General features: G+C 33.2%; 1 protein-coding gene across 1 annotated transcript in view; it reads left to right on the top strand.

The window, feature by feature from the left end:
- Ca-alpha1T (Ca[2+]-channel protein alpha[[1]] subunit T) overlaps window positions 1-26,526 on the top strand; it is an 82,842-nt gene that overhangs the window by 55,035 nt on the left and 1,281 nt on the right. The window contains exons 13-35 of the mRNA XM_089589419.1: window positions 127-339; window positions 2,369-2,492; window positions 3,596-3,918; window positions 4,449-4,600; window positions 4,683-4,886; window positions 13,943-14,099; window positions 15,426-15,581; window positions 15,925-16,059; window positions 16,562-16,852; window positions 16,926-17,077; window positions 17,505-17,651; window positions 18,038-18,224; window positions 19,852-20,204; window positions 20,358-20,550; window positions 21,035-21,184; window positions 21,663-22,043; window positions 22,620-22,812; window positions 23,081-23,342; window positions 23,434-23,564; window positions 23,645-23,794; window positions 23,862-24,154; window positions 24,929-25,256; window positions 25,514-25,600. Of these exons, the coding sequence (XP_089445545.1) occupies window positions 127-339; window positions 2,369-2,492; window positions 3,596-3,918; window positions 4,449-4,600; window positions 4,683-4,886; window positions 13,943-14,099; window positions 15,426-15,581; window positions 15,925-16,059; window positions 16,562-16,852; window positions 16,926-17,077; window positions 17,505-17,651; window positions 18,038-18,224; window positions 19,852-20,204; window positions 20,358-20,550; window positions 21,035-21,184; window positions 21,663-22,043; window positions 22,620-22,812; window positions 23,081-23,342; window positions 23,434-23,564; window positions 23,645-23,794; window positions 23,862-24,154; window positions 24,929-25,256; window positions 25,514-25,600 (4,762 nt within the window). The remainder of the gene's footprint in view (window positions 1-126; window positions 340-2,368; window positions 2,493-3,595; window positions 3,919-4,448; window positions 4,601-4,682; window positions 4,887-13,942; window positions 14,100-15,425; window positions 15,582-15,924; window positions 16,060-16,561; window positions 16,853-16,925; window positions 17,078-17,504; window positions 17,652-18,037; window positions 18,225-19,851; window positions 20,205-20,357; window positions 20,551-21,034; window positions 21,185-21,662; window positions 22,044-22,619; window positions 22,813-23,080; window positions 23,343-23,433; window positions 23,565-23,644; window positions 23,795-23,861; window positions 24,155-24,928; window positions 25,257-25,513; window positions 25,601-26,526) is intronic.

Raw genomic sequence — 26,526 nt, 5'->3', positions numbered from 1 at the left:
TATTTCAAAGAACGAATTAATAATTAAACGAAAAAAAATAATACGCGATAAAAAAAAAAAAAAAACGATAAAAATGACCACAACTCCGACAGAAAAACAAAGCCAAATGCTTTTATTGTGCCACAGACGCACAACGCGCTTTTGAGCCCGCCGAGCGTGCACCATCGGCGCCGCAGTAGCGTCATGTTCAGCGATGTCGTGCTTCTTCATGGGAGTAGCGTTAATACATTGCCCGGCTCGATCGGGATGGCAGGCGAGCGAAACGTTTGCTCCAGTGAGAAAATGACTCAGACCGGTGATGGCAATATATGGTCAACGCCCCAGCCTAATAATGTTCAAGTATGTCTATTAGACCGATCCAATAAAAATTATTTTTTTAACCCTTTCGACGTGTATTTTTTTCTTGTTTTGTTCTTTATCTGTCCTTCATATTTTTTAGGTGTATTCAAATGCCAATTTTTTTTTTTTTACATCAAAATAATACTCTTTGTGTGTATTTGTTAACATGTACATTTGCTTTTGGCATAAGCACTTTTACTTTTTTATTTGTTTATTTATTTTTTCTATTTTTGAGATGGTCGGGGATAATACTTGTTAGTATAAATCAACGCAATTAATCACTTAGATTCTGGAAATTTGTCAATGTATTTTCAATTAATCAAAATTTAGACAACTACTAAAGTTTAGGACCAAAATTTGATAAAAAGAGAAAAAAAGAGTTTTAAACCTAAATATTATGCTTGAAAACAAGTTTTTGTCATTATTATTCTTTCTAGTTTAAGTAATTTTATTTAATACGAATATTTATGTCACGAATACTAATTTGGGTTGATTTTTAAATTTCAAATCAAATTACGTCTTGTTATTAGACCTGCACTGTACCAAATAAACTGTGCCAGTTGACAATAAAAATGAAAAAAATTTTAACGTTCTTCAACACTACATTTAGAATTCTTATTTTCTATTTTAATTTTTTGCACCTATTAGTTTCAGTTTTTTTTATGTTGTATTTTTTATGTTAATTTATAACCTACAAGTATTCAGTGCAGGATGAAATATTTTCCAGACGGTCCATTTAAATTTTCGTGTGACTGCGTAAAAAGTCTTAAGTTTTTAAAATTATATTACAATTTTAAATTGTTTTTTTAAATGATATGCTTTTATTTTATTATTTTCTCATATATAATAAAACAAAAATCAAAACATCAACTTCAAAATTAATTACAATATTTTCGACTGGTACATTTTCATTATTTAAATAAATCATTTTGCATTTTTCATGATTAATTTACATTTTTACATTTTTATAATTACGAAGTGATTCTTGTTCTTCTTAGAATCCATGGATGATGTGTTATTTCTTGACTCAGCTATATCCTAAGTTTTAAAAATAAGCTTGATTAAAATAAATTCTTTTACTAGAAATGTGAGGGTAAAAAATTACAATTTTTTTCCAAGCTCCTAAAACGGAGCTTTTAAGATACTATCTTACTGGTATTTCACTTACTTGTATAAATATATAAATATGTGTACACAAAAATTTGAGTGGAGCGTCTGTATCTCATTGTTGTGAATTTAAATGCCTGTTAAAAATGCACCGTTCTCATAATTCAATACCATAACACTATTTCAATAACAACATTCATACACATCATAAATAAATTTAAAGTTCGAAAAGTTTGTGACTCTGATGTTATGTAGAGAGGAATTTTATTTTTTTATGATAAACAAATGTGTAATTGACTAACTGTTAAACTAATAATGGAAAACTTAACTATGGATCTTTTGTCAATAAAGAATCTCTTATTTGTCTGATCCATATTATTCTTTTTTTTATATAGTCTATAAAAATACAAAAGCTGCCGTAAAGTACGTAAACCATCAAATCACTTGACTATAACAGATTATAGTAGACTAGACGAGTGCAGCATACTCTCCAAGAAAATCAATTACCTAAGAGAGACCCATTTATATCATTCTGTGCTCTATACATTACCAGCCCGTAGAAGCTCATAATCAAAGCGAGGGGCTTTAAAGTGCACTCAATTATGTACCAGAGTAAACTCCTCTCAATGCTAATACAGCAATAGAAGGCTTACTAATTCTCAGACAAACAAACTGTTCTTACAAATTTTTCTTTCTTTCTCTCTCTCTTTTCTATTTGCAATTACAATTACTCCAACAGAACCACCTGAACGAACACCCAAAAACTTATACGTACAAAGAAAAATCTATTTGACCTTCGAAGTGATAAGCAGCAAGATTTAACTATGTAAATCCACGTCCTGTTCCTCGCTCTCTTTCCTCAATCCGATAACCCTTAACCTGTCTCTTTCTTTCCCCCTTTACCCCTTGTTTGCACTTGCAGACCGAGCTCAACTGCGGCGAGGCTATGACGTGCCAAGAACTTCTCGCTCTAAGTGGTGCTCTCAGCGCTGCCCTGCCCACCGGCCAATTGGCCCTCGACACCTTTTTGAACTCGCTCACGAAAGGTAAGCTCTTTCTCTCTCTCTCTCTTTTATCCCTGCCTCTAATGGTCCATGTGAGTATATTACGTATGTATGTGCTCTCTCGACTAAACTATTAATCGCACTCGAAGCTCATTATCGGCGATAACACGTCAGCAGTCGTGCGTGGGGAAAAGTAAAACACTTCGTACTCGATTTTCCAATAACGTTTTTTGTAGCGCTACTACTTGGCTTCGAAAAGAGCTTTTTTGTCCCTACGGCACTTTTTTTTGAAGAGAAGGGGGTGAGCGTGCAAAGTGCTTTTATTTATTTGGCTCAAGTTCTTTTATTTGTTTCTTAATGGCCATCTAATATATAAGTAAATTAATCCATGTTAACATTGAATCTTAAACTGACTTAAACTGATGATTCATAACTGTTGATATTATTTTAAGTGAAACACGATATATTTTATAAGATGTTTAAATTTTTCTAAGAGTTTAACGATTTCTGGAGGCTTTAAAAATGTTTTAGGGCGTGTCTGACCAAACTCTGGCTATACTACTTATTTCACTAAATTGGGAGTAGGATATCTATACAGTATGGTTTTAAACAAGACAAAAAGTTTTGAATGATGATTCATTTCTCACGAGTGTTAATGAATGCTTAAATAACGTCTTAGTGCATAGGTCTGATGTGAGCCTGGCAAAACCCTGGCTGTACTACTTAATCTTACACGTACAAGGGTCGAGTCATTTATTAAACATATTTTATTATACTTGAATTCAAAATAAATTAAAGTGTGCTTGTACTAAAAAACGTAGCACTTTTAATAAGTTTTCTGTTCATAGGATGTTGAAATAACATTATTTAATTTTTAAATTCAAAGGCCAGATGATTTTCTAGTTGGTGACAAATGAAATCTTTTAGAAATTATATTCACATGTAAATTAAAAAGTACTATATAGTTGACTACTAAATTTTCAATATGTGTTTATGGATGAAATATTATTATTCCATCATGTTCCCAGAGGAAAGAGGGTTTTTAAATATTTAGGTACACAGACCGCTCACACAAACTCAGAAAAAAATATCGATTTAAAAAACCTTAGAAAAACTTTCTGTCCGATTCGAAACCAAAAATATAGGCATAACCGAGCGCCACATAACGCTAGAAGATCACCGAGCACAGTGGATGTCCACCAACCCGGCCGAGATGGAGGTCTGCTCGTGTTGTTGCGACATGCAAGCTGAACAGCAGTGGCCCGAAGACAACGTCAAGGGGCTCGCAAAGTGGCGCCGGACGCAGGCTCATCGAGCGATCAAGGCCTGCTTCAACGGTATCATTTGCACCGCTCGCTGCTTGCGCCGATGGACGAAGGTGCTTGTCAATCACAAGTACTTCCAGCAGGGCATACTCGTGGCCATTCTCATCAACACACTCAGTATGGGCATCGAGTATCATAATCAGGTGGGCGATGTACTGCTGTAGTTCACTTTGGTTTTCTTTAGATTTTTAAGTACGTTTTGGAGGGGGCTCTTTCTGCAATTTGCTTTTTTTGTTGATACATTAACATCGTCTCGTAATTTGTTAGCAGATAAAATTAAACTCAGCAAACAGGAAAATAGTGCCAATGGCATGGTTAAATTGTTACAAAAAATTTTTGTTAAAGTAAACGCATAAATCTTAAATTCCGTTTGCTTTAGATCAAACTACGTATTAATTTAACTTCCAATTATCAAGACTTTAACTTTGAAGCAGTGTGGGAATAAACTCTTGCAGTTTCAAACATAAACTCTATGTAATGATTGGGTTGATCATGCAAATGTAACTTTTCAAATTTTTCTCTTTCAAAAAATGTACATTGGATCCACAAAACAAAGTGAAGCAAAATAATTAATCGTCTATAAATTTAAAGAAAATTCGTATACTAACAAGTATTACAGAAGCTGTCGTAGAGAACATCATTGATTTTTTTTTCTACCACTGTATTGTATTAGCCAGAGGAGCTGACAGTCATAGTCGAGATAAGCAATATAGTATTTTCTGCCGTGTTTGCCGTTGAAATGTTACTGAAGATCGTAGCTGAGGGACCCTTCTCCTACATAAGCAACGGCTTCAACGTCTTCGATGGCGTCGTTGTTATCCTAAGGTTCGCGAGTGTACATGTCCGCATAGTTTACGCGTACAAAAATTATTTTTCCAGTACTAAGTATTCTATTTTACCTCCCCAGTATTGTAGAACTCTGCCAGTCCGTAGCGGAGGACCGGAGCGGCAGCTCGGGTCTTAGCGTACTCAGGACATTCCGGCTACTGAGGATACTCAAGCTCGTCCGCTTCATGCCGAACCTCAGAAGGCAACTCTTTGTTATGCTCCGCACGATGGACAACGTGGCTGTTTTTTTTTCTCTTTTAGTGCTCTTTATCTTCATATTCAGGTAAGACCAAACTCTACTCTCTCTCTCCCATCTCTTTTTCTCTTTATGCTGTAATCTTTATACTTGCTGTTCTAATCTTATTTGTTTGGATCATGAACACTATGATGTATCGAGGATTGAATTTCGTCGACGTTATAGAGTTATAGTTTAACGGAGGATTTCGTTCGTAGCATCGAGTTTTAGGTAAAACAATACTCGACTGAATAATGAAAGCCACTTGTGAAATAGAAAACAATAGGGGCTGGGGAGTGGCGCAGTCTTTGAAATAATGCCTTTTATTTCCAACACAAAGCCGTAGCCTTTTGCGTTCGGATATGAACTTGGGAGGGAAGCTTTTACAAAGGCAAGCGGAGGCGAGACTTGAAAGCTCGCAAAACCTCGACCGAAAAAAGTTAGATGGAGATTTAACATTTGTTGGATTCGTAATGTATAAACCGTGGACTCGAAGTTTTCTCCAGTTGTCGGAAGAGTTAACTGTCGTTGCGAAAATTTATCATTTACAAAAATGTTATAGGATCCAAAAAAAGTAGAATCCCTGATTTTGGATGAGGATTGGAAAAATTTATGTATAAAATAAGAGGGCAATTTCACGAAGTCAATATAAATGAAAAAAGAATTGGATTGAAAAATCGATTACATACGTAATGATTAGGACGACGATGCCGGTGTACGTCGATTGGCATAATTACTATGATGATGGCGTTGGCACGTTCAGGATAATGACGAACAATGGAGTACATGCAGGTTGCGAGTATAAATATGCTTTTGCATTTGCTCCCCTATTTTGTTTTAGCTTGAGGCATTAACTATACATGATACAATTATGTATACTATACTACATTACTATTTAAACTAGATATTTATACGTGTCTGCATGATGCTTTCAATATTACAAGTGTCTGGTGACAAATCTATGATCGTGTAGGGCTACTTACATACATTATCTATTATATATTTAGTGATTTATTATACTATTATTCGTACATCACTACGAGTATATTCTATCTCTGTCCATTAATTGTTGTACTTAAGTTTAAAAACATATTATTTTTGAGGTAAGATTTAAAATTATTTTAATAAATCTTCTAAATTATTGATTATATTTTTATCAATTTTTTTTACTGAGCGATAAATTATTCAAAAGAGCCCAAACAGATAAGATAAGTAAAGCTGTTCCTACCTTAATTATTACTGCCTGAGTTCTATCTTATAGGGTATAACTAAGACACGTAAATTTTTTGTTTTAAAGATGTTTAAGCTATTACAAATCGATTTTCAAAATTCTTGCAGAGGGTTGATAAACATCTTGTATACAATAACCAAGCGTTAAAGAAATTTCTTCTTACTTAAGTCAATTTTTGTAAGACATAAGTGTAGTAGAATCCAGAAAACCTGAAATATATTTGTTATTATTTATCAACATTCATTAATATTAATATGATAATAAAAATATCAAGAAGAGCTCGAAGTTAATATGTGGCAGGTGCTTTTTGAGCTTTTGCTCTTTTATATCTTCTTTCAAGGAGAGACCTGACATTTGCGCTGTCGTTGTGTAAAACAACTATTTAACTTTAACAAACTTTTATGCAGTGGATTCTCAAAAGATATCAAATACTCTTAGCAATATAGTATATTTTTAAGAACTAGTAACTTTTTTTTAAATTTTTGGTAGACTATTTTAATTTCCTGCAAGAAATTTAAATACTGGTTTTCAGACAATCAAGTAACTGGAAAAATTGAAAAATTTTAAGATTTATTACTTTTGTCATAACTCTATGAGAGAATACTTGGGCCGTAAAAATTGAGAAAGGGATACTTCACCCATTTTATCCAGCTGGGCCATTTGTTGAATCTTCTATGAAAGTGAGATGAGAAGTTTTCTGTATAAAAGGTTCATAAGCTTGCAAACTTTGATATAGTTTGAAATTGAAAATTTGATCTTCTTCATTTAAGTAGAAGATGAGAAAAAAAAAATAAATAAAAGAATGCTATTTTTTAAAAACTTAAGTAAGAGATTTTTGCTTGAGAAGATCAAGACCACCTTGCATTGCTTATTATGATGCTTCGGCGCAGTCAGCAATATCAAAGAGCTTGCAAGTGTTCGTGATATTTAAAGTTACTGATGAAATTACTTTTTGTTTTCATATTTTTTCAGATTATTTATATATTTTAACTTGCAAGCATTATATGCATAAGTCCGTGATACAATTTGTACTAAACATAACAATAGACATAATTTTTGGATTAAAAATGCTACAGTCGGGTTCATATGTATAGAATAAAGTTTATCACTGTGGAACCATTGAAGGGAACTTTCATCCCTAACCTGGCTATAACTTTTTTGTATGATGAAACATTTTTTTTTATAACTTTTAAAATTAGCTTTACTCTTATTTTGTACTAAGTTTGATTAGTTTATTCAGTAAAAAATCTGTGACTCTTATTTATCTTTTTACGTTCTATCGAATATATTTACTTGTTGGTAGAGCTTGCGATTATTTAGTTAGCTGTATGATCGTTGTCGATCTTTACTGATCGAACTTTTTTTTTATCAACGTTTATATCAGAGTTTTTATATCGTTTGGGATTGATTATTGTCTCTATTTACAATAAATATTTCTGGGGTTTCTTCTTTTCGAAGTTCAATAGAATAAAGTTCATTCGCTACACGAGCTGTCATTATGGAAAGACTAAACGGAGTATCCAAACTTACAAAAAAATCTTTAAGCGGTTACGTATGATTATTTTTAGAAGTACAATACAAATAGAAAATTTGAAAACGTCGAATAAGTGCCTTTCATAAAATTATACCGGTGTTTTACGAAAAATTTTAACGACAGACCAAAGCGTACTGCGTCAGACAGTACTATGTCTTTGAAAAGATTAAACAGAAAAAAACAGCTTGATCAATGAATTATCATTCTAACTATACTAATTTTAGTCGAAAAAAGGACACCCCCAATGAATGAAGAAATACATCGCACGTTTCGTTGTGTTGTAGTATACTCGGGATGAACCTGTTCGGTTGCAAATTCTGTGAAACTGCGATTGGTGGCTCTGACGTCGAGTGTGATAGAAAAAACTTTGACTCGTTGCTCTGGGCCATAGTGACGGTGTTTCAGGTACATTTAAAGGCTCATTTTTATCAGAAAAATTCAAAATCAAAGTACTTGCTTACTTTGAGGAAAAAGTATTCTAGTTTTGTGGTTTTAATTTTTTTTTTTTTCGTTCAAAGAAAAAGATGAATTTGCATAATTTGGAATTTATAAACGATCCTTTCAATTTTCGATTCTCTCTTGTACTGTTTTAATATAATTTTTTAGAAAAAAAAATTTCCAACATGATGTACAACATACTTCATGACATAATGTCTATTACCTGTCATTTTCCAAGAAATTAAATTATTATTAGCTAAGAATCGCTAACAAATTAAATTGTTCTTTTATCGTGATATTTTAAAATTAAAATAAACCGTTTATACAAGACTCTTGTACTCTTATTTTTCAGAGCTTAATATTCGTGTTTGCCTATGTTATGTCTATTGACATGTCCTTATTGGTTGACGATATTTTTGTTGCTTGAAAAAATAAATCACTAAAAAAAACGAGAGAGAAAAAAGAGAGAAAATTAATAGGAATTAATTATTTTACCTTTTTAATCCTCGCTTTTATTTTAATTTACTTGTGTGCAAAGTAATACAATAACTGCATTTACATAATTAAAACGCCACGTCAAACAATACAATTATAGTGACGCAAAGCTATTAAATCCTACATTCCTTTGGTTTGTTTCCTAAGTGACATATATTTAAGATTATACTATACGTATTTATTTGTACTTCCTATTTTTTATTTGACTTTTTTATCCAAGTAAATAGTAATTCAATCGTCCTTAACGTGTTTGTGGAAACGCATAAAAAATCAAGCATGTTTTCTGCCAACGCAAGCTTACTCGAGCGTGTGCTTCGCATTTGCTTATTTGTCATTAATTCTTTCGAACGAAATTGCTATATATTTTTTGTGTGCGTTGTAGTTGAACTTTAATGTTGCAATTTAGTGTGGATACGTAAAAAACGCTGTACCGAAGAAAAACTGTCACTTAACGCTTTAATGAAGACTAAAAAAATGATAATAGATTTTTCAGCAAGCGTTGCGTGAGCTTTTCTGCGGAACGATTGTTTTCGCCGCTTACCGGCCAACGCCTCGCATTCATCTGTGCAAACGTTAACGTTTCGTATACTACTATGTGTTTTTTTTTTTTATGTGAATATGTGTTTTTGTCTCTTATGAATTGTCCATAATTTAAACAGAAAAATACAAACAAAAAACACAACAGATAATCAAAACATTCAGCTTGTGCCTCCTCTTTCTTTCCACATTTTGACTGACGACAATAATGAGAACAACAAGCATAGCAGAGCATCCATCTTTTGTCTATGTTTTTGGAGCGTGGGGTGGGGATGGGGTCAATTACTCTCATTCTTTGTCTGTGTCGCTCATGTATGTCACTCCAAAAACCGTTGCTGGATCGTATCATATTCTTTTACACGGTGCGATGTTTCAGTCGACCGATTAACACATACACCTGTAAACGTAAAATTACAGAGCACACGATATGCTTTTTTTACGAGCTCGCACTTGATCGATTCCATAAAGTATAATTCCAAAAATTTTGTACAACGTAGAGATATCGTGCAACGTGAAAATGAAAACTGATTTAACTTAAAAACTGAAATTCGTTTAATGTGTCATAATTTAATCATTTGTTTCTTTCCTCGTTTCAAAGTTGAATGTCGCTGGAAACTTATTATTATACTTAGTTAAACAAATAAAGTTTTCTCTGCTTCAAGTAATAAGAAGTTTTAGTCTCGTAATTCATAACAGGGGGCTTTCTCCTAGAAATTCTACTGCAAGATTGCTTCTTGAATAATTCAGGATACACGAAAACTGTAGCCCTGTGACAGAGGATAGCACAGTACACACGACTTACTTTCCTCCATCCCAATCTTTGATCTTAATTCGTAGCTCCTCCACAGTCGTTTTGGTCATATATATATGTATGTAACACACAATGCAATACTTGGACGCTTTGCATGTTTATGTATACTCAAATGTGTGGGTTGCTCCAAATGCTGGAACATTAAATTGATCACTTAAATAATTAACAATAAGCAGTTGTACATAGTTATACTTTTAGATATTTTTAATTTATGATGAACTATGAACGTTCTATTATAGGTGATAAATTTAGTGCTTTATCATTTGAATCAGTTCTGATGTATTTGTGTAATAGATGATACTTTTTATATTTCTAACGTAGTCGAAATATTATTTTTATTACACTGTTGAAACCTAAAAGATAAATAAAAATTTATCTTAAATGGTTATGGTTAGATTAAAATTTAAAAAAATATTACGTGGTTCTGTATATGGTCTTTGATTGCTACTTTCACGTTTAATAGTCTTTAAATTTTCACTTCAATATTATATAAGTACAAGAATTTTCACCTATCACCAACCACGTAAAAATTTTTCATGTATAGTATACAGTAAGGAAAATAAATTTACAGTGGTTATGAGGGTAAGAAGAAAAAGACGATGACAAATAAACGAAATATTTAAAAAATTGCATTTCTTTTAAATAAAGCTGGTCTGCTACATTCTTCACTAGAGTCAAAAGGATTATTGTAACATTTATGAAGTTAATAGTTTGCATTCCTATTGAATGTTTAGTCAAAATTTCACTACTTTGATAGCGTAAACTGTTACTATTGGTACAATTTTTGCTTTTAATGGATATTCGCAATTATGAAGCATAAAAATAGAACAAAAAAATTACTAAGCACCACCCAATGTAAAATTTTTAGGATATTTCAGATACAGGTTTACGTACACGTGTTAACAAAAGTAAATTATAAAAGTATATTATAAAAAAAAAGTATATTAAAATGTAAATTATAAAATTTGTTATGCAGCAAAAATACTAAAAGTGTGAGGTGTTATATTTTTTGCTCTAGTGAAAATGTAAGGTATTCTTGTACAGTAGTCATACCCAAAAATCACGTTAAAATAATATAATTTACCATTTAAACTCTGTATAGTGACTCCCTCCTCTACAACCCCTTGTCTATTCTTTAAAAAAACAATCATTCAATGATATCCTTAAAATAATTAATCCAAGAGCCTAGCGCATTTGTTATACAGCCAATCCATACGAATGATAGTCACAGTACCACATGTTACAAATTTAAGATTAAATGTTTTTTCCGTGTAGGTGGTAGCTAGAGATTCTACACTTGAGTTGAATAGCTATAGTTTTTTATACGAAACATTCACATAAGTTAAACTTGTTTGATCGGAGTGTTACGAAAAAAGGACGTTTTGTTGGATAAAAGCTGTATGTTTTTAATACTATAGTGGAAAGGTTAAAGAAGATAAAGTTTTAAACAATATTGAAAAGCATCCTTGCACTCTGACGGCAATGTTTCCGATAAAAAAGGCAGTAAATACTCACCCCACACTACATGTATCATTTAATTTTAGTTATGAAATACATGTATGAGAAGAAAACGTTGTAGATATACTTACTTTTTACTTCATACAGTGGAAAACAGAAAATAAGTCTTTTTCCATAATTTCATACAAATGTTATACATTTAAACAAGAATTTTTCTCGCCTGTGATAATTTTTTAATTTTGTTTAGGACAATTATTACTTAAAAGTGCCTTACTAATTAAAAAAAAGTAAATTATAATAATTTTTTCTTCTTTTAAATAGACTTATACTGACAAAAATTTAATTTGAATGACATTTTCTCTTTTTAAGTATTGTGAATTAATGTCTCAAAAGTTTTTTAAATTATGATTATGAAAGCAAGCTTTCATGTATTAATTGAAAAAATATTTTAAATTTTTGCAAGATCGTGAATCAGTTTTATCTAAATTTCTGTTTTGAAAATATAAAAAGAAGTTATAACAATTAGAAATAACTTTATGGCAGAGAAGCAAAATCCATAAACTATTAAAGTTTAAAAAAAAATCTATTACATTATATTTGCTTACACACCTCATGTTCCAAGGAATTTTTAGTTGACTTTTCGTATTAGCTTGATAGTTACAGTTTAACATTCTGCAATTTAAGGTTTACCGTATTGTATTCGGCTTATTTTACTATGCTTATATACATAGTTGTAGTGTATTTTGCTAACTTACAATTAATAAATACAATAATTACAGCAAATAAATCATCAGAAAAACAGGCAAACAAGCAGAATAATTCAAAAGAATTATGTTACATACATGTATCAAATGTAAATAATGTATGTTATTACACATGCAATTGAATAATTGTGTTTTTCGCTTTTACCAAATACACAATCGTCTAAAACTTTTACTTGTGATACATTTTAAACTTCACAAACAAACTCGACCAACCATATTTTGCTCTCACTTCAAAAGACGTTTTTTTCCCTTCAGTTTCACTTGCTAAACTAGCTCACGAATTTCCGCCCAAATTGATGTATGCGTTTGTTTTGTGCTCCGGATTACTTGGAAAAGTTTGGTAAACTTTTGTAAGGCAAGGCCACATTAGCATTTTTCTACGGCCTTAACTGTATTGCAGTCATTCTCGTAGTGTGTAAAAGAGACACTTTATCCAATTCTTTTTATACGCTTTTGTGCGATCTGATAAAAATAAGCACAATAAATCTCCAGAACTGCAACAAATTTCCGTCAAACGATTAAAATTGAGACTGTATTTTACAGTTTGATTACGAGACTCGTGCATCCATGTTATAATCAATACTATACGTGTGACATTGAATTCACTTACATTCATGAGCGGTGCAAGGTTTTAAAAAAAATATTTATTTAAGCCTTGCAAATGTACATTTTATTTCACGCTTTTTACTTCAACTCATTGAATAAACAAAACTATCTAAACTTTTTCTAAAGACAGTATAATATTGTATTATAATCATAATGTCACATATTTCAATAAATAAATTGATGTGAACTGTATTGTAGTTTTCTCTATTTATTAAATTTTAATTATCAGTCTTATATAATTGTACACTATTGATTTGATTGCCATAGACGCACGCGTGGCCTTTCGAGATTGAAACTGAATAATATTGATTATATTCAACTACGTATGAATTTATAATAGGGCTGGAACAAGATTGCAGTAATAGCATGCATTATATAATCAAAATAATTGCCGTCTAGTAATTAATTGAAAGATCCCTACATGAAAATAGCTTTATATGAGGATAAGTTGTAAACAAAATTAGCTTAATGTTTTACCAAACTCATTTATGTGTTTAAAAAAATATACATACATAGGTGATGCATATAACCAATTTGTTTTTTTCTCTGAATTGTCTTAACGATTTAAACATAAAAATTTTGTTCATTGAGACTTGGTTTTAATTTACCAAAACTTATTTTACGCCTGAATTAATACTTTCAATAGGCAAAATTGAAATAAAAAAATTATAGCACGTAATAAGTTACGGGCAATCGTTTGAACAAATATTTGTTAAACAATTTTTGTCTTTGTAATATCAATTTCATGTATCTATCAACGTGTCTTATATTTTTAAAAACTCATACGGGAACTCAGCATAACGTAAAAAAAAAATTATGGAATCAATAGAGTAATCTTTGTGATTATTAATAGCTACTATTACTAATAATAAGGAATGCCAAAGTTGAACCAAATACTTTTTGAATTAATCATACACTTCTCTTTTGAATTACATAGATTTGTTTAAGTATCAACTTTACTAATAGAGTTTTTAAAATAATGCTTAATTTTGGCCTAGAGGGCCATCTACTTGATTTAACTAATTAAAATTCGTGAGCAAGTTCTGAAACTCATTGAAGGCAAAAAAAAAAACAAGAGCAAAAAGATTGACTCATCGGCCATGACACTTTTCTTCTTTCATTGACTATTTTACTACTTACAACTGTTACCACTACTACTCCTCCTCTGCTTCTGCGAAAGAAAATAGTTGTGTACTTTAGGCCTTGGGGGATTGTGTATCTCGGTTGCAGCATCCTAGGGATGTACCTGTTCGGGGGTAAGTTTTGCATGTGGGCAGACCGGAGTCGGCCCTGCACCTGTGCCGAGGTTGTCTCGCGCCACCCGTTGTGTCGCTGTGATCGCAAACATTTCAACGACATCGTCTGGGCACTTGTTACAGTCTTTCAGGTATCACTGATCCCTTTTGACTCTCTTTCTATTTGTTCTCTCTCTTTCTCTCTCTCTCTCTCTCTCTCTCACTCAGCCCACTCGATCACTTGTCTTTACATCCATCCACTTGCACACGGTACATAGCAGAATCAGTCAGTTCCTCTGTATAATATTACCACTACCACTACTATTACCTCACACTACCTATCTCACACACTTTATGCTACTGCCTAGTTAGTGGAAATTTTTTTTGTCTATTTGTGTACGCCTTGACAAATGAAACCTGGTGGTTTCGTTGAGCATGTGCGTGTACGTTACGGGGTCAGTATGATATTGTTGATAAATATTTATAGCACGTTACGTATATTATGGTGGTTATTTTTTTGAATGAAATAAAAATTTATCGTAAATGAAGTTTGAAATAATAATGTTTATTTTGTAGCACAACGAAAGCACCAGGCGTGATTTTATAGGCTACAAAAACCTGTGAACCGACACTCGTGTGTATATATATACATTTTAAAAACACGTGCGGGCCAAAATTGTACAGTGCTTTATGTAAAGCAGAGCTAAATTTTTGTGTATTAGTTTTCCATGTATGACAATAATTGTACATAAACGACATCGCGCTTTTCCCTGTTTTATCGTAGAGCTGAAACTTACGTATACTTATGAAAACAAATTACCCTTTTCCATAGGTGGTATTCCTCAAACACGACTACGTTTCTGTACTGTTTTTTATTTTATTATTATTATCTCTTTATCATCACAATGAGATAGTTCGACATTTACATGTGTATAAAGTCTCTCTCACAGCAATACATTTGTACATATATTCGCTATTTTACGATTTGAATGGTACGAAAGTTTTTAATTCCAGTTTTTTCTACATATACAAAGATTGAAGTCTGCTTTGTAAATAAACGCTATTTTAATCGTGCTTATGTTTTATTGCTTTTTTTATTATTGCTATTATTATACAGTTTTCTTAAAATCACAATAATCTTTTTCTTCGCTCGAATCGTAGTTCTTAAGATTACATAATTACATCTTACAATAAATAATTTAAAGTGCAATTATCCAAGAACTTCTGTTTCTATCAATCTCAAATTTCTCCGACGATGATGCAAATATAGTTCAAGCTGGATTTATCTTTTATAATTGTTAATAAGAATTTTTACTTGAATGTCTGTTCAAAGGAAAAAGAAGTGGGCTAATCTGAAAAAAGCTTCAAAGAAAAAAAAAAAGATAAATCGAGCTTTAGGAGCCAGTAAAAAGCCATTTTAACTCTTGCGTTACTTTTTTTCTGTCTTTATCGACTCCTTGCCGCTCTTCGGTTACCAGATTCTCACGCAAGAGGACTGGAACGTCGTTTTGTTCAATGGAATGCAAAAAACGACTCATTGGGCAGCTCTATATTTTGTTGCCTTAATGACGTTTGGTAACTACGTACTTTTCAATTTACTCGTCGCTATTCTGGTTGAGGGTTTTTCCTCTGAGGTAAGGCCACTATATTTATTTTCTATTTTATCAAACTTATTAAGTATCGGCACTAAAAATCATAATTAGTTTAAAGCTTTTACAAAAGTATAAAAAATATTTATTACATACTTTGGATAAAGTAATCATAGTTTGGTAATTATCTGATGATAATTTTATGTACATGCGGTCATGAGAAAGCACTAAAAGAATGTACCATCATTGAAATTAAAAATCTTTTTTCTTCAAACACATTTCGTTTTTACATGAAAATAAAGCTTTTAATGAAATAACACGATTTCCCTGGGAACATCAATGAAAATGTAGCTCTACTTTAGTGAAAGCTGTTTTCATGTGATTCTAGAGGAATGAAAGGCGCGAGCGAGAGCAAAGGGAGTTGGCCAGGCTCGCGGTAAAAGAGGCTGGCCTTGGCAGTGATGAGGGATCCATGAGATCGCCACGGTCTCACTCCATTTCCGACAGTGATACCTACACACAGGTAAGAAAAAATATAGGATGTGCCGTATCTAAGGCTTTTTTCTGAATTTACGTTAATAGTACACTTTTTTTTATGTTACTGATAATTTTATACAGTTAAAAGATTATTAAATAGGCTTTTTTTTACATTTATTCTGAAGTCCTGGTTACACGTCATAAATCGTTAATATTTATGAGTGCACAAAGCTGGAATATACGTGAAATAACATCAGTTATGAAGTTTTCATATTATCGAATAAAACGTCGTGTAGCGTAAACAAGATTTAAAAGTTGGATAAAAGTGAAATGCAATAACAAATAAATTAATCATATTGAGTGACAGTCCGAGAGTCATGTTCAATGTCACTTTATGCTAGACGCGTGCTTCCTTTGTTTTCTATAAGACTGTCTTTTAGTAAATAAAGTTGCAAATTGTTTTGTTTCCACGCGTTGGGTTGACCCCATCAATATAGTAAACGCTCATGACCGTGTATTGTGAAATCCTCAACATAAATACTTTTAAGGATCAAAAGAACTCCTGGCAGAGTTGCGAGGATCTGCGCAAATACAAAGACAATTATAGCCGTGAGAAACAAAACAGAGAGGCTTGGAAGCGCGGCCTCCACGACGAGCCGAAGTGCAATATCCAAAAAGAGAGCAAAATGATGGCAGGACCCCAACCACCGATAATCACTCACACGGCAGCCACGCCTCAGGACTCGCCAAACACGACTCTCGACACTGGTTACCGGGATCTCAATTTTCGGGCGATTTTTCCCACAACTCTATCGATCGAGTCAATCGATCGATCGTCTGTAAGCTTTTACTCTTCATTTTTGGCCAAAAGTTTTTATTTTATATCAAACCAATTTAATTTTAAAAATGCAGAGCCAGTGCAGTGTTTACTCAGGTTTCTTGAAGCCACCGGACAACAACAGCAGAAATACTACGAACAATTTAATCAGTCACTCTTCGAGGCGTATCAGTCTCGTCAATACAGGTGTCAATACCAACTCATCAAGGGAACCTTCTAGTTCTAGGTATAAATGTGTGCTTTAAAAATCATAGAAAATTTTTTTATTTGACTTGCATTGTCCATATAATTCTTCTTTTTCTTGAGCTCTGACAACATTAGATGTTTTCATTCTTCAATAAAAATTGGTTAAAAATAATACTCAAATAATTAGTAGCAGTGGGATCGTTGGAGAAAAAAATAAAAATTTATTCGTAAAATATTAAAATTCATAAAAAAAATAATGTGCGAAAAAATCTAGTGTCATTTATTATAATGTTGTTGAGATTCTATAAAAATAATTTTTTTAAGAAATCAAAAATTTGGAAACAATACCATTAATATGTTTAATCATTGTAAAATATTTTTATAAGCTCAGTCAAAGAGATCTACCATTAATTATCCTTGAAACAATCATTGAAAGTGGGGTCCTTGTTGTTGTCTGTTTCACGCAGTCCACCGAGAATTCGACGGGGTTATTCTTGGCGCCTGTCAAGGCCTTCTTTGAGACGGAAAAGATGGTCCCAGTGGGACGAAGAGCCACCGGGGCAGGGAGCCATGGTCCTTAATAATGGGCGAAGCAACGTTGGCCACAAATCCTTGTGAGTTTTTTTTCAAACGATCCTTTCTTTCTCCCCCCCCTTTTTTTTTTACTTTTTTTGTATTTCAAATTAGCCTAGATCGACATTTATCGCTTCCGCTATCGTCTGGAGGGGAATTGTAAGTTGACATCGAAACGCTCGAGGCCAGTTTTATCTCGCCTGGAAAAATCGATCGCTGTGTATCGTTAATGCATGTAAAACTTAAAGCTTATTCGTAAGCTCAGTGCAAAGGGTGATATTTTCAGAAAAAAGTTATTTTTCCATAAATGAATTTAAATAAATTCATTGGATTTCTTAAAACTTGATATTATGGAAATTGTCAACTAGAGGGGTTATCAAACGAAGAAAAGATTTAATAATTGCAATAAACTAGTTAACTTTTGCAGGAGTTGTGGGGATTACACAAATTATAATGGAGGGTATCTTCACGGTTCCATAAGGAACGATACTCAACGCGATGCACCGAATAATCGTACAACTGCCATTACAACAAATAATTGTAGCCTTAGTCCCAATAACTCCATCAGAAGTCGAAGATCCTCTATCCATAGGTACACACCTACTCCAAACCAGGTAAGTTGAACTCTGAGATTTTTTTTTAATTACTTTTGTTTATTTATAAAAACATGACAAACTTTCATGTCAGTAAGTTGCCATAAAATTTGTCACTTCATGTTTTTAACGTATTGTCTGATGATATATTGACTTCATCTACTTATTTTACTGAGTTGATCCTTTGCGTTAACTTTGATTATATAATTTTCAAAAAAGTAAGTTAGGGTATGTGGACAGAAACAGTACATATTTATTATCTCCGTCAAGTCTCGTCCATAAAGTATCGCCAACGTTATATTGATTTAACCCGCCAACTTTACAAAACACACTGTCATCTTAACTCATTATTTTAAAATGAATTGGTTGTCATAGATAAATGATATTTGAAGTTTTCAATGTGCTACGTCACAATGTTGATTTATTGATTCAAAATACTTCTTCTCTGAATCAACTCTTCATAGTTATTTTAATAATCTGACATTAAACATCAGTGCATGTTTTTACAAAATGTGTTATATTTTAACTCTCAAAGTGTGATGAGGTGTAATCAATTTCTTTGCTAAATGAGTAAATTTAATATCAACTAACTATCCCCCATTAGTTGCTTTCAAAAGTATACCTTATATTTATTACGTAGTGTCTGACGATATTTTTACCTAAACTACTTACTTTTCTCAGAAAATAATATGTAGTAGAGCAGAGTACCACAATATAAGTATACACTCGTTAAGATAGCACATAACTCTGTCATTTTTCAAGAACGGGCAGTCTGACTATATGTTGACTTATACTACTTATTTCTTAAAATCTTAAATTAACTTGAATGAAAATTAAGAAATTCAGTGCACTTGTGCTTTTTTTTGGTCTTCACTAAGCATATGAAATTTCATATTTTACAACAATAATTTGATTCGCGAATGTGAGAAAACGATAAAAACTACTTATTTATATTCACCTTTTACTTTAAAGATGAAGAAATTCAAGCAGCTATAGTTAAACAGAACAAATACCTTTAAAACATACCATCACATGTGGCTGATATTATGTTGACTTACTTATTCTACTTATTCTACTTGATCAATTTTCTGAGATATTAATTGTGCTATGAATAATAACTAATGTATTCTAAAAAGAATGAATAAATTTTATTATTTATGTTTGCAAAGAACATTATTTTTATCTGTCATTTTTTTAATGCTATTGATGACCTCGACTTACGTTATTTTACAGGAAACATGGATGTCCAATAGAGTCCTTATTTACAAAATAAATTAATTATTTACAATGGTTTGTTTCCATGTCTGATCATACATGGACTCGAACTACTTATTTGACCAAATATACCAATAATGTATTAACACTAATTTTTCTAAAATTAGTGAATTTCAATACCAAAATTTATGAAATACATACAGAATAATTACATGACTTTACCTATGTTCAACTACATTAACTCAAATAAGTTTATTGTAATTGTTTTAACTACTTAACAAGAAAAGAAAAGAATAATGCAAATTAAATATTTTTATTCAGATTACTAGATATACTCTATTATCCACTGTTACGCATAGCTACTAAAATCTTGACCGAAATTTCCTTTCTTCTTAAAAATAAAAACCTCCGTATTCACGTATTATTTCAAAAGATGCGCTGGACGGACGACTTGTCGCGACGGAACTCATTGCGAGGATACGAGGGCCTGTCCCCTCGCAAAATCCTCCCCTTGGACGAAGCGCCTCCACCGACATCTACTCCTCGTACCATCAATAATTTAAACCTTGACACTGGACCTCTGCCTCGCATCAAGCGTCTACCCGAGGAAGAGACTGAACCGAATCTGCACCCTGGCATCGCTGGTGACCAGACTCCGCCGTCCAACGGTCACGAAAGCGCTGGCAGTATCGAGCGCATCAAGAAAATTTTTATGTTCTTTGAGCCCAAAGGCTGCCTCAAAGAACGTGATGATTACTCACTCTACTTGTTCCCCCAGAATAATAAGTTAGTACTTTTTAGGTTAAATTTTTGTATTATTGTTAGTGATACGAAATTTGTTAGGAAAAAAATCGTTTAAAATTTATTGACTATAATGATTGATTACCATTTAATTATTTAAATTGACGTTAGATACATGTAAAATTGATTTTCGAGCAGATTTCGCATATTCTGCCAGTGGTTTGTTGATCAGAAGTGGTTTGACAATGTGGTCCTGCTGTTCATCGGCTTAAATTGCATAACATTAGCAATGGAACGACCAAACATTCCACCTGACAGTATAGAGAGAATTTTTCTCGGTACCGCCAATTACGTTTTCACCGTAGTTTTTGCTGTGGAAATGTTTGTTAAGGTAATTATTGTTATCATGAGTATTATTAATTTTTACCTAGTGATATTATTTAGAATATAATTATAAATTTACAACTTATGCAGACGATAGAAATTAATTTAACAGAATCACTGGTAATTGATAAGCGTTAATTATTAACGCAACCATTATCTTTTATTGCGAATATATAATTTCACATGATTAAAAATAATAAAGTCGAAAATTACGTGCTTCGAAAATAAAATTTTACTATAACTGCCGGCTAATCGGAGCAGCTATTATGATGTACAGCTAGAATGCATCTAAGTGAAAATCGATCGATAAAAGAAACATTAAAAAATTCAACAGCTTTTTTTTAATTATCGAACGAAGACCACTCATTTTTTTCAAAGATAATTGCGATAAAAATGTTGTTTAAGTGGACCATTGAAGCGTCAACTTTTTTTTTGCTCAGCCACCCCCTTTTGTCCGCTTATGCGAGGCTAATGATTCGCTCCATTTATAGGTCGTTGCAACTGGAATGTTTTATGGCACGAACGCTTACTTTACGTCAGGCTGGAACATAATGGATGGCTCGCTGGTGGTAATTTCTATAATCGATCTTGGTATGTCCGTACTATCTTCAAGCAGTCCGAGGATATTCGGAATATTAAGGGTAAGCGCAAGTCTATTCAATCACTTATCGCGTAAAGTTCTTCCATTATCGCAGTTATTTGGAGCTTTTAAAAGCCTTAGTTTAATTTATTATTACACTCAGAATAGTTTTTCTCTTTTTCTTTGTCAAAGAATCCGTGATGAATTGCTTATCTACAATTCTTTTCAATTATTTCATTTCCAGTAAGTAATCACAGAAGTTCACTAAGCTATAATTTAAAACGTGAGATGATACAAATGAAAATTTAATATACAATTTTCATAAAACTGCTACGCATTAACTTTAAAAAAAATTTAACTCTGGTGCTAAGTGAAAATTAAAATAGAATAAATGAATTAATTAAAAAAAAAAAAAAAAATTGAATCTGATGAAGGAAGAAAAAGATAGAATATCATTAAACATACGCTCATATTTCTTCTAAATTTTGTTTTTGATGAATAAAATATGAAACATTTATCTAACATTAAAAAAAAATCAGGTCTTTCGACTCCTGAGATCTCTGCGACCTCTGCGCGTAATAAACCGAGCTCCCGGCCTGAAGCTCGTCGTCCAGACGTTGCTCTCATCTCTGCGACCCATCGGCAACATAGTCCTTATTTGCTGCACTTTCTTCATCATATTCGGCATACTAGGCGTGCAGCTGTTCAAGGGCGCGTTTTATTATTGCGAGGGCCCGGAAATCAAGAACGTGCGCAACAAAACTGATTGCCTCGCAGACAAGCGCAATGTTTGGCTGAACCGAAAGTACAACTTCGATGATCTGGGTAAAGCACTGATGTCGCTTTTCGTGCTCTCATCGCGGGACGGTTGGGTCAATATTATGTACACGGGCCTCGATGCCGTTGGCGTTGATCAACAGGTATATTTTCAGTCTTTGACTTTGCTTACCTCGATACTTAACTTATAGACCGTTTCCACGAGAGTTGACTTTTATTCACTATTAAACTCTATCAGCATAGACGTAAAGACAATTTGCCTGTTTTTTTGCAGATTACTATAATTCTTCGAAATATCTTGGTTTCGAGAAAAATTGTGATTAAATAAATAATTTTTATTCTTAAAAACTCAACTATGATTTTTTTATAATGAAAAGAATATTTCTGTCAGAGTTATTAAATCATTCATTAATAAACAACAATTTGTCATTATTACATATGCAAAGTAAGAATAAAATTTTAGAATATAACTTAATTCAGTTACATTATTCGCGTCTGACTATATCGGGTTTGAACTACTTAAAACTTACTAAATGTATAATAAATCAAAAAAGACTGATATTAACTGTATACTTTATCCACTGGTGACTTTGATAATCAGCGAGTTTTCAATTCAAATGCAAGCCTCTGAGAATCAAAACTAATTTGAATATCTTTGCATTTTATGTGAACTGACACGAGCGGTTGTCCCGGCTGGGCCGTTTTCGTTTCTTTTTCAGCCCATCGAAAATTATTCCGAATGGAGACTGCTCTACTTTATTGCCTTCATCCTGCTAGTCGGGTTTTTCGTACTGAACATGTTTGTCGGCGTAGTCGTGGAAAATTTTCACAGGTGCCGGGAGGAACAGGAGAAGGAAGAGCGAGTCAGACGAGCTGCCAAACGTGCCCTGCAGATGGAGAAAAAGAGGAGAAGTAAATTAACTCTGATACTTTTATCATTCGAGCCTCGTAATAAGGGGGATTCAATTATTATTTAATATAGAGAAAAAGTTATTTATCAAAAATACTTAAACCCTCGAAATGATTGAATGCTTAAATGCATTCTTCATTCGAAGTTTTGTTTGTCACTGTTAAGCCTTATTTTATCATTCCTCTCTCCCTATCAATTACATCATCAAATAATTCACCAATTTTTGTTGCCACCATGAAAAGATTCACAAATATGTCCTTAAAATTGCAGAAATGCACGAACCACCTTATTACGCAAATTATTCGAAAACGCGTCTCTTCATCCACAACGTCGTGACGTCAAAGTACTTCGACCTGGCGATAGCCGCCGTAATCGGCTTGAACGTCGTAACGATGGCCTTGGAGTTTTACATGATGCCCAAGGCCCTGACCTACGCTCTCAAAATATTCAATTACTTTTTCACGGCCGTCTTCATCCTCGAGTCTTTCATGAAGCTCTTAGCGCTCGGACTCCATCTCTATCTAAAGGACAAGTCAGTAAAATATTATTACATATCCATAGTCCATACACGCGTATCGCGGACACTAATGCTTAACTATGTCGTTTTATCGCTCGCTACGTAGGTGGAATCAGTTAGATGTTGGAATAGTCATCCTTTCGGTCGTGGGTATTGGTTTGGAAGAGGTCGAGTCGAAGATCATTCCCATTAATCCGACAATCATCCGTGTTATGAGAGTACTGAGGATAGCAAGAGGTCAGTTTCTTTTTCATTCACCCCATTTTAATCAACGCAATAATTCACTCAAAACTTAAAAATAACCCTCCACTTTTCAGTATTAAAGTTGTTAAAAATGGCAAAGGGCATTCGTGCGTTGCTGGATACTGTAATGCAAGCGCTTCCTCAAGTGGGCAATCTAGGTCTGCTCTTCTTTTTACTGTTCTTCATATTCGCCGCACTCGGAGTCGAGCTTTTCGGACGACTGGGTAAATACTGATACATATAAAAAAAAAGCTATTATTCTTTTGGTACCAATGAAACGTCCATTAATAGAATGCAGCGACGAGATACCCTGCCAGGGTCTCGGCGAGCACGCGCACTTCAGTAACTTCGGCATGGCCTTCCTGACGCTATTTCGCGTCGCGACTGGCGACAACTGGAACGGAATAATGAAGGACACGCTGCGCGACAACTGCGACGACGCCGCCGACTGTGTAAAGAACTGCTGTGTCAGCAGCATCATAGCACCGATATTCTTCGTCATCTTCGTCCTGATGGCGCAATTCGTGCTCGTCAATGTCGTGGTCGCTGTGCTGATGAAACATCTCGAGGAAAGCCACAAACAGGTGAACATAACGTAGCTTCTCTTGAATTTATTTATTTGGCTTACTACTTTGCTATTCCTGCTATTTTTCTCTTTCTCAAACGGATTTTCGTCAGAACTTTTGAATCACGAGTCTGCAACTTTTAAATAAGATACCAAGATTTGCATCGTGTTCGTGTGACATAGCCGTATCCACGAATGACATTATTACATTATAATTATATCAATACCCCTTCATTCGAATATATTTAATCATATATATACTGCACGGCATGTCGCTTTTTAAAGAAAATTAAAGCTGAATGTTCCATATGATTATAAACTTTAATTATTCGTTGCTAGAGCAATTTTTAAATATTGGATAGAAAAGAGCAATGTCATTGAATATCGCGATAACTTTAATTTTATGGTCAATAGATTATTGGACGTTATTTTTTCCTCATACAGAAAAAAAATTTCACTATAGTTTTTATAACAGAGTAATCCTTCTTAATGAAATGTTTGCATTGGGAAAAATTCGGAATCTTTCAATGAAAAATCGTAGGTTAAATCAATCTATTTGCTCTGTTTCTAACCAGCATTCAAAAAGTCTTTAAAAAATTTGCTTATGCATTAGAAGCTTTTAAAATTCTTAAGACAAATGATTAATCCAGACCAAAAAATCATGTTGGTAAAAAAGATTGTCAACAATGACGAGAAAAAAAAAATATCTCTCCTCGGGTAGAGAGCTCTCCGTGAGATTAGGATAACCCGTATCTCACGCGTCTTGTAAAACTATCTGACCAAATTATTAAAGATGGAAGATGAGCTTGACATGGAAACACAGCTCGAGCGCGAATTCGCAGCTGAACAGGAGGAGCTGCTAGAAGTCCAAGAGGAGGACGAGGAAGAGGATGAAGAAGAGGTGTTCATAGAGGCCGCCAGAAGGAAGGAGAGGGAGGCTCTCGACGAAAAGCTGAGGAAAATCGAGTTGCAGGAGGTACAGGAGGCTGACGACGAGCTAGACACTGAGCTTGTGGCAAGCGATGAGTTCAACGGGGCTAGGCCCGGCTTGTCCAAGGTCCGTTCGCTGCCCTCGAATTTCACGTACAATCCACCTGCCGAGAGGGAAAAGACCACCGACGGTATTCCATTTTTGCAGAGAACTATACATGTGTTGCTTTTGACATAAAATTACTAACGTTACTACTGTCCTGGACTAAATATATTATTGTTTTAATCTTCATAATATATGAGGTCAATTTTTTTGGTTACTTTTTAAAGTTCGCTAATGAATTTTTGCAATCACATATCTAATGCTCTTATTTTTTATCAAAGCCACGCTCTTATTACATTATTCTTTTTTCTCATACAGGAATATACTCAAATACTTCTTTTGCAGACTTAATTTTAACAGCGCATGGTTTTACGACTTCGATGATTGATTTTCATTTCTTAAAATTGCTATCTTTATCCGATCTTATTGAAGGTAAAAATCATTAAGGGAAATATGCTTGGGATCTGCTTGTTTTCTGCTGCTCTTTTTGTCACTATTACTTAACTTTTTATTTTTTTTTCAGACATAACAAAAATGTTACAAAAATATTTCTCACCTTGCTTTGAAACATTACTGTATCAATTATAAATTGATTAATTATTAAATACATCGAAAGCTTACTTATGATCAATCATAAAAGTTGCTAATACTGAAGTGTGAGACATTTTTGTAACTCTATTTGTGATGTCTTTACACATTCAATACGAAACACCTTTGCCTTAAACAATGCACGTATGACAACAATAATAAAAAAACAATTGTAATCCTTTAACATTAACCTACCTCTTTTATATGCATTTATTAATACCTTTTTATGAATTGAAATAAGTCTTTGGCATTAAATTGTCACCCATCTCAATAAAATAACGATATGAATATATTTATGTAAACTAAACATTCCTCTGTCCCATGACGTAACTAATGAATCCATAATGTTGTTTCAACACCTTGTTTAAAACCCTTTATCAAAAAATCCGAAACCTTTAATGTTTATAGTATTGAACGTTAGTACAACAATCAGATCCCTGAATTTGTGCTCTTGTAACAACTATTTTGATTATGAAAAGATACACGACTCTATGTAAAAGTTACCACATGGTTGCTTTACAGAAAGGCACACTTCACTCACTCTGTCATGGATGTTTTTTTTTACTAATACCCAACTTTTAATCAGTACAGTGTTGGTAACAATCAAGTAAATTACCTGAAAATTACAGATTTCATTAGTAAACAGCTTATAGTACACATGTCAACGTTACAACCCACGTACATATATATATTTGTCTCCTGTCACTGAACAATATAATGTGTGTATCGAAAGTCCCAACTCGCAACCCCAAAAATCTAACATTCACCTC

This window comes from Copidosoma floridanum, unplaced genomic scaffold (genome assembly GCF_036245765.1).
Source record: "Copidosoma floridanum isolate Cflo_tuat_1 unplaced genomic scaffold, Cflo_Japanese_pri ptg000009l, whole genome shotgun sequence".
Classification (NCBI taxonomy): domain Eukaryota; kingdom Metazoa; phylum Arthropoda; class Insecta; order Hymenoptera; family Encyrtidae; genus Copidosoma; species Copidosoma floridanum.
The sequence above is the reverse complement of the archived record's forward strand: the minus strand, read 5'-3'. Positions and strand labels throughout refer to the sequence as shown.